This window comes from Myotis lucifugus, unplaced genomic scaffold, assembly GCF_000147115.1.
Source record: "Myotis lucifugus unplaced genomic scaffold, Myoluc2.0 scaffold_1175, whole genome shotgun sequence".
In the NCBI taxonomy this organism is placed as follows: domain Eukaryota; kingdom Metazoa; phylum Chordata; class Mammalia; order Chiroptera; family Vespertilionidae; genus Myotis; species Myotis lucifugus.
In genome coordinates, this window is record NW_005872223.1 from 72,151 (window position 1) to 80,882 (window position 8,732).

The window sequence follows — 8,732 nt, forward strand, 5'->3', positions numbered from 1 at the left end:
ACTGAAAGGTCCCAGGTTCGATTCCAGTCAAGGGCATGTACCTGTGTTGCGGGCACATCCCTAGTAGGAGATGTGCAGGAGGCAGCTGATCGATGTTTCTAACTCTCTATCTCTCTCCCTTCCACTCTGTAAAAAATCAATAAAATATATTTAAAAAAAAAAAAAAAAGGAAGCTAAGAACCAAGGTCTCTCCGTATCTCCCAGGTCACAGAAGAAAATGAAAGCAAAAGCTATCTGATTAGGATATGGTTGGCATTTTTTTAAAAAACATATTTTATTGATTTTTCACAGAGAGGAAGGGAGAGGAATAGAGAGTTAGAAACATCGATGAGAGAGAAACATGGATCAGCTGCCTCCTGCACACCCCCTATTGGGGATGTGCTCACAACCAAGGTACATGCCCTTGACCGGATTTGAACCTGGGACCCTTGAGTCCCCAGGCCAACGCTCTATTCACTGAGCAAAATCGGTTAGGGTTTGTTGGCATTTTTCATGTCACTTTGACAAATGATAAAGTCCAATAAGGCTGCAAGTCATGGATGTCTTTATTTCTATGAATTTCCTGTTCAGGGCATAGGGTTGGAGAGATTAGAAATTTTTTATTATGGTTTCATATATCCATTTTCTGTACTTGCATACACGCGTGTAGATGATGGGGTCGAAGGGTGGACGACATGGGAAATAATCCGAGGACACCAGGCCTTGCAGGGAACCTTGGCAAATCAGCGGACTCCCGGAGTCACCCTGAAGGGGAGAGAGCAGATTAGCTTGGGTTTCAAAATAACCAGCAATGAGGTCTCACAGACACCAGGCTTATCAGGCCTTTATCCCACCAGAACACAGCCTTCCACCCTGGTCAATGGGAAGAGACTCATTGTCTCTGCGGACCAATGGCAGAGCAGGAATGAATGCTATCAAGGAGAGGACCAACCAGGTTTTTGGAAGACATTGGCTTGAGCCCTAGTCAATCACAGGAAGGGGGCGGGGCTTCCAGGATGTCAGAGCCCCATTTATTTGTCAAGCCCCTGGGAGAAGAAGCATTACCTCCAGGGAATCCCATACATTGCCTTACCCAGGGGTGGGGGACAGGGTAGTCCTGGAAACCAGGGGCCGGACCAGTGCCCCAATTTACAGGCTCTAGTGCAAAATAAAAGCTCGGACCACCAGGTTCAAATATAGGAAGTTTAAGAAAAGCGAATGCGTTAAACCAAGTGCAGGACTGTCCCTGGTTTGCGACTCTGTGTCCCTGCACAGTTTATAGAATTATGAATTAGTCCCTCAGTGGGGGACCAGGGGGAACCCCACATTTTTGAGACATTCAACCCTGTCCCATCACCTCTCTTCCTAAAACACACCATTTCACCACCCCTGAAAGCTGAGAGTGCGGATGTGAGCAAAGATAGTGGGGGTCTAAAGAGGGAAGAGCGGGGAGAGAGGGAAGGGAAGGCAAGGGAAGGCAAGGGAAGGGAAGGGAAGCAAAGGGAAGGGAAGGGAAGGGAAGGGAAGGGAAGGGAAGGGGAGGGGAGGGGAGGGGAGGGGAAGGGAGGGAAGGGAAGGAAAATTGTTGGGGGTTGGGAAATATGGAAAAAATAAAAAGATTGACAGAGACAGGAGAGAGAGAGAGAGAGAGAGAGAGAGAGAGAGAGAGAGATCCCAACACAGAGAGAAACCAGAGGAAACCAGGTGTGCAGGTGTGAAGAGAGGTGAGGGGAGCTGGTTCTGAGAGTCAGAGAGGAGGCTACAGAGATGAGGAAGGGGGAACAAAAAGGAGGGGCTCCTTCTTTCTACAGAATTAGAACCAGATACACAGACATAGAAGTAGGACATGAGCCTCAGGCACATGCGGTGATTGCCTTTTAAAGCACGTTTTAAAAATCAAATTGAAGACGGAAAAAAAAAAAATCCACGAGGAACCTGTTATTCCAGTTTTAGATAAAGACGGGGTCATTACAGTGCTGTTCTGAACCATATAGGAGCCCAAAGCAAATGGAAAATCCAGCCCATTCTGGTTGCTTTTTTTGTTGAAAATTCTGATGCTTTGCTCATCATGGATTATTTTTTAAATATTTCATTGGAATATGATATATCCTGGTCACTGAGCTTCTGGTGTGCCCTTAAAGCAGTGGTTCTCAACCTTCTGGCCCTTTAAATACAGTTCCTCATGTTGTGACCCAACCATAAAGTTATTTTCGTTGCTACTTCATAACTGTCATGTGGCTACTGTTATAAATCGTCATGTAAATATCTGATATGCAGGAATGTCTTAGGTGAATCATGTGAAAGGGTCGATCGACCCCCAAAGGGGTCGGGACCCACAGGTTGAGAACCGCTGCCTTAAAGCTTGTGCTTGTAGCCAGTGCCTCAGTGCCCTCCCCATAGTCCCAGCCCCATTCCCACCCCCAGTTTCTATCCTTCAGCTTTGTGCCCGCCCCCAAGGCCACGCAGGCCTCCTGGGCTCCCACCCGGACCTGGGCAGAGAACTGAGTAGAGAGAGCCTGGAAAGTGGGGCTGGTAAGGTGTGAGGGAAGGCTCAGCACCAGGGTCAGGCCCCGGGACACTGGATGGAGGGGGTCAGAGGGGAGGAGGGGACTCACTTTGCAGGCGAAGGAGGATCTTCTGGGGGGAGCAGCACAGATGGTGTATTTCCTCAACAGGGTCGGGTAAACCTTCTTGCAGTCATTGTAGGGGATCATTCTGACATTCGAGCACATGAGCGCTGATGGGTTTTTCACTGCTGGGGAAGTTATCGGGAAGTCAGGGGCTGGGTCCTGTGGACCTGTGGGTGCTGATGTCAAAGAATGGGGGCCCTGGCTATTGAAGGAGGATGGGCTGGGTGGCTCCATACTATGGTCCTGAAAAGGTCCTATGGGACTGCTGGTTCTCAGGGAGGAAGGGGCTGGTGTCGGAACTCCTGGGTTTGAGGGTGGGGGGTGCTGAGGCCAGGACTCCTCTGTTTAAGGGAGGAGGCATCTGCAGGCCAATGGTGGCGGGTCTGGCCCTAACCGGTTTGGCTCAGTGGATAGAGCGTCGGCCTGCGGACTGAAGGGTCCCAGGTTCGACTCTGGTCAAGGGCATGTACCTTGGTTGCGGGCACATCCCCAGTGGGAGGTGTGCAGGAGGCAGCTGATCAATATTTCTCTCTCATCGATGTTTCTAACTCTCTATTCCTCTCCCTTCCTCTCTGTAAAAAATCAATAAAATATATATATTTAAAGATAGTGGTGGGTCTGATGGTGGAGGGGGCTGAGGACGTGGCGGGGGCTCTCACCTTGGTCTTGGGGACGGAGGCCTGGGATCTGAGGCTTATGGGACTGGGGGAGGGGTGTCTAAAGGTCAGGGCTCCTGGGTCTGGCTGAGGGAGGAGGGGTTTGAAGGTCTGGGATCTTAGGTTTGTTACCTGTATCCCGTGTCTTAGAGAAAAGGGAGCCGTGGGCTGGGCTATTCCTGGGCCACAGGGGGGCGGCCTTACCTCCATCCATGGTGGTGCTGCCCCAGCCAGAGACAGTACAAGTGGTGCCAGGCTGTTTGCAGCTGGAGGGCAACTTGATTATCCTCACGGTGGACGAGAGATTGGCCGGGCTGCTCAGCTTCACCAGCATGATGTTATGAACGTTTGTGGTTACGTCATACTGGGGGTGGGTGAAGAACTCTGTGGCCCTGATCTTCTGGGCATTTCCATCGACTAGAAGATTAGTGCCCATTTGCACAGTGTACAATCTTGGAGGGGAAAAAAGCAACATTGAGTGGGAGACACTGTGATGGAGAAAGAGGGACATAGACCCAGAGTTAGGGGGACAGAAGCCGAGAGAGAGAGAGAGAGAGAGAGAGAGAGAGAGAGACCTCCCTTTGGCTCGCCTGTCCGGTACCTCGAGTAGCAGTCGGCGACAGTGAGCACCCATTTCTTGTGGACCAGCACGCCTGCACACAGGAACAGATTGTTTTGGTACAGAGCCACCTGCCAGGGTTGGGAGGCTCTTGGACATTGAATTCCATTAATGATCCTCTCCCCGGTATCCTGGGCTGGATGGAGACCTGGAAAAAGTGTGGATAGCAGGCCTCAGGGGAAGGCTGAGGCCACAGTAGATGGATGCCCAGAGACAGTGATGGAGAGAGAGACAGACAGAGAGGCGTGGAGAAGGGCAGAGGCAGACACGGAGCCCAGGGCAGAGACAGCTGCAGACGGAGATGGAGAGAGACGGACGGAGGGAGGCTGCTCAGAAGCCCAGGGCAGCAGCTGGTCTGGAGGCAGCCACAGATTCTGATGGGAGAGACACTGAGGGCGGGAAGCAGCCTGGAGGGCACCCAGAGCCCAGGAGTCAGGAGGGAGCAGGAAGAAAGTGGCCACAGCCCAGGGGCCGTGTCTCCATGGGAGGAGGCTGCTGCAGGGGAGGGTCCTGACTCAGGGGCTCCTTGGAGAGAGGGGGCCTGGAGAGGGGAGGTGGGGGACTGTGAGGCCCAGGGCAAGGTCACGTCGCCCAGGCTGGTCCTCACCTTCTTGTCCAGCAGATCCCAGGGCTAAGGACAGCAGTAGGAGCAGCACCAGTGGGAGCCGGGGAACTGCCATGTGTCCTGTCTGAGCCTCTGTGGCTGCCACAGAGGAAGGGCCTTCTGTGCTGGGGCTGGAAAGACAGAGAGTTCAGAAACCAGGACTCCTGGTCTCCAGGTCCCTTCTCTTCCCTCAGACCCAGGAGCCCCCACCTCCCCGCTCAGACCCAGGAGCCCAGTCTGCACCCACCTCCTCCCTCAGACCCAGGAACCCCAGTCTCCACCCACCTGCTCCCTCTAAACCCACAAGTCCAGGCCAGAGACAGCCTTCCACGCAGATGTACCTCTTTGGCCCCTTGAGTGTGGCTCTTCCACAAAATACCGACTTCTGCACATGGGCCACCAAGTTTCAATCGCACTGTACGTGCGTGCCCACACGTGGTATTTTGTTGAAGAGCCACACTCAAGGAGCCAAAGAGCCGCATGTGGCTCGCGAGCCACAGTTTGCCGACCACTGCTCTAGACCCACAAGTCCAGGCCAGAGACAGCCTTCCATGAAGAGGCACCTAGTGATCTGGCTGTCCTTCCCTCCCCATTTTAATTCTATGTCCCAAGTTCCTTTTAGGTAAAAGACCCAAAATTCCAGGCCTCTAGTCCCTCCATCTCACAACCAGAAATTCAGGCCTCCACCGCTCTGCCCTCAAAAGGAAGAGTCAGCTGTCCCTCCAGATGCACCTGCCCCACCCCGCATGGGATTTCCTCTCACCCACGGGGGTCTTGTCTGGTCTGGTCTTCAGTCTGGGTTGGGATTCAATGGTGTCCAGCCCTGTGCAGCGTGGCCCTCTTATAGCACACCCGCCCCACTCCAACTCTCAGGGTCCTGGAGTTCAGTGAACCCAGCTCTGGGGTTACCTTACCTGCATTTGCTCTTATCTGGAACCCGGAGGCAGCTAAACCCACATGCCCGCACACTACCTCCACCCTCATTCCTGAGGCCAGGTCAGGGGCTTGGCCCCAGCACGTCCCAGCCCCACCATCCCCGCTGGCAGCTACGAAGGGTGTGACCAGGTACTGGCGCTGAGGGGCAGGACCAGGAGTCAGGGACCTTCCCGGCTCAGGATGGACTGTGCCCTGGGTCCTCCACTGTGGCCACTTTTCGTGCCCTCAGCCCCTCTCAGGGGAGGCCTAGAACTGATACCGTAACTCAGAGCAGCTTGTGGGAACTTGTCAGGCTGAATCCCAGTCCTGTCTTTGAGCCTGAACCCAACCCTAGTATTGGGGTACGAATCTAAAGGAAGGCTTTCCTAACTCCTCCTACTAAATATGTACTGTTTTTCACGTAGTCTGTGTCTCATATTGATAGGGAATTTGTGGACTGGAACCCGGACTCTGTCCACCAGAATCGAAGAAGAATCCACGGACAGAAGGTGGTATAGCAAAGGTGGAGATTCATTGAAGAACAAGTACAGACTCCCATGTGGGGAGAGGGAAAGGGTCCCACTGAGTTCCTTTTCCCTATGGCTTATAAAGGCTGCAGATCCTGGTGCCTTGATATCCCCTCTGATTGGTCACTAGTCCCTTAGACTGGTTACTATAGTAACTCCTGGGCTCAAAGGTGGAGTCTCACATGGGACATGTGAGGTTCTCCCCCTTCTTCCTTATTGTTTTCCTATTCCCTTTGGGCTTTCTTCTTCTCCGTCTGGATGAAGGGCTTCCTTCTCTTTATTTTGTAAGTATAGACCTTTTGCTGTTCCCAGCTTCCTCATTCTATGGAAGTGTACCTGTTGCAGCTTTTCAGCTTCCCCTATTCTATGGAAATATACCTAATGCTGCTCTGCAGCCCTGTGCTTCCTCCATGGGCTCCCTAATTTCTAAAATATCTAATATTTTCTAAACCTGTCCTATTTTGCCCCCAAATTCCTGTTTCAATATTATACTGTTATTTCTATACATACTGTATGTATGTAACAAAAAGGTCTGTACTGAACATTATCTAATGGAACCTTTTATTCTGTAGGTCTATAGAATATCTTGAACAATTCTTCTTAGTACCTTTAGATCATTTCTCCTTCCTTTGTACTTGTTGGGTAATGTTCTACACTGTCGTTTTATTCTGACTTATGCCATCTGTTTCACATTGAAGTACATTTGAACCGCTTTCATTATCATGATGATGGAATGCATTTCTTTGCATTTTCATCTTTCCTCATTATGTTCATTCCCGGAGTATCCACTGAACATTGACTCTGAGCCAGAATCTGTTCTGGCCCCTGAGGGCACAGATTCCACTAAACCATGAAATTCCTCCAAAGAGGCTCTCATTCCAGTAGGTGGAGACCTTGAGTAAAGAAATAAGAACTTCCCATTTATAGGTTGTTGTTTTTTTACGTGGCAGTGAGTGCTATGGAGAAAAATAAGACCAGAGGAGGCCTAGGGGGTTATTGGTTCCCTTTGATCTCAGCAACCCCTGCAGTTATAATATTGGAAAGGTGGTTGGAAAGACCCTAGGTGAAGAGGACATTTGGATAAAATCTTGTAAAAAGTGGTAGATGGATTCATGTAGCTACTTGGGATCAGTGAGTCCTGGGCAGAGTGACGGGCAGGTGAGAAGAGGCGAGTGTCCTAGACGGATCTAACAGGGAAGACTTTTTTATTGGAGCTGAACGAATCAGAGGGAGTAGGATGGGCTGGGCTGTGGGCCGCATTTTGTGCCATGGGGTCTCGACAGCGTCGGCTGCGATTTGGTGGGCTATCGCTCTGGGTGGTGGCGGGGCCTGTGTCCCACTTGGGGGAAGCTGAGTGTTGCTTTGCGGGCGCCAGGTCCGTGGTGCCTTTTCTTTGGGAATGGCCAGTGCGTGTCAAGGCGGCTCCTGTGTTGAGCGTCTGCTCCTGGTGGTCAGTGCATGTCATAGCAACCGGTCGGACACTTAGCATATTAGCCTCATAGGATTTGGATGACACAGGGATTGAGGACCAAGGTAGGACTTTGGCATTTGCATTGGGTAACACAGGAACCATTGTCAGATTACTACTAGACAGCTGATTCCTAACAGTGGAATTGACCCTCACTTCTAACTCAGACCCCCAAATATGTTTTATTCCTTAGTGTGAGTCCGTGTGCTATCTCAATTCAGATCTTTAATCCAATTCTACCTCGGTCCCACAAGTTGACCCATCATAGACATTGGTGTTGCCTACCCAGCATGCACTCCTGCCATTTGTCAGAACCTTGATTTCCTTTGGACAACCTGCTGTGCTCACGTGACCACAAGTGAGCTTTACTGCACCAAGCCCAGGGACCCATGTCTGCTGTCCAGGGATTGGTTTCTAAATAAACATGCGACACAATGTTGGCCAATGAGGAGGGAGGGGAAGACCCCTGGGTTACTTCAGGGAACTGCTCTCCTCTTCCCAAAGTGAGGCAGGAGAAGAGTTCTCCTAGACGCTGTTGGACAGGGTCCCTTCTGGGTGTAAATTCTGGAAGGGAGGCAGCCCTCCTGGAACTGGGGAGGGAAGTGGCTGGGGGATAGAACCATAGCTCTGGGGGTGGACAAGTGGAGAGAAAGTGATGGTGATGGGCAGTGTCTTTGATGCGGTTGCTGAGCTGGTGAGTTAATGCTCCATGGAGCCCCTTCACCTCATGTCACCTGCAGGTTTCCTTTCTGATTTAAAGTGTTTTGTTGTTGCGGTTTTTCCAGAGTGAAAGTCATTTTACTAAGACCTCCATGTTGTGTTCAAATTTCATTTCCAGTTTAGAATTTGATCCCAAGTCATAAATTCCAATCAAATTCTAACTAAGGTCACCATATGGAATCCAAATTAACCAACAAAGCCACCCCTACCTCCAGTGGTAGCTCTTCCTCCAGCCCTTTTCCTACAACCTCTTTCCAACCCAATCATTTAGTAAATCATTGGGTTCTCAACCTGTGGGTCGCGAACAATGAAAATACATCCTGCATATCAGATATTTACATTACAATTCATAACAGTAGCAAAATTACAGTTATGAAGTAGCAACGAAAATAATTTTATGGTTGGGGGTCACCACAACATGAGGAACTGTATTAAAGGGTCGCGGCATTAAGAAGGTTGAGAACCACTGAATTAAACACTTAGAGAATACGTATACCAGTAGAGACCAGCGATATATCGGCTGTGCTGGGCGTGGAGGATACAGTGGTGCACAGACCTGGACACAGAGAGTTCCCTCCCTCAAGGAACTGACAGTCAAGTATAAAAGAAAAAAT

General features: G+C 50.7%; 1 protein-coding gene across 1 annotated transcript; it reads right to left on the reverse strand.

Annotated features, from left to right (window-relative positions):
• Positions 1 to 527: 527 nt before the first annotated feature.
• Positions 528 to 4,564, reverse strand: LOC102437871 (kallikrein-7-like). The gene is made up of 5 exons (XM_023748170.1): positions 4,492 to 4,564; positions 3,867 to 4,032; positions 3,470 to 3,717; positions 2,595 to 2,734; positions 528 to 744 (listed from the first exon to the last, which is right to left on the reverse strand). The coding sequence occupies exons 1-5, from the start codon at positions 4,562 to 4,564 to the stop codon at positions 589 to 591; spliced, it is 783 nt and encodes a 260-aa protein (XP_023603938.1). The 3' UTR covers positions 528 to 588.
• Between the last annotated feature and the right edge of the window lie 4,168 nt (positions 4,565 to 8,732).

Excerpts from the sequence above, each read along its gene's own strand:
- LOC102437871 (XM_023748170.1), bottom strand. The coding sequence starts at position 4,564 with ATGGCAGTTCCCCGGCTCCCACTGGTGCTGCTCCTACTGCTGTCCTTA. Across the intron at positions 2,735-3,469 it reads CAGCACCACCATGGATGGAG|CAGTGAAAAACCCATCAGCG; the intron begins GTAAGGCCGCCC and ends TAACTTCCCCAG. Across the intron at positions 745-2,594 it reads GATCCTCCTTCGCCTGCAAA|GGTGACTCCGGGAGTCCGCT; the intron begins GTGAGTCCCCTC and ends TCTCCCCTTCAG.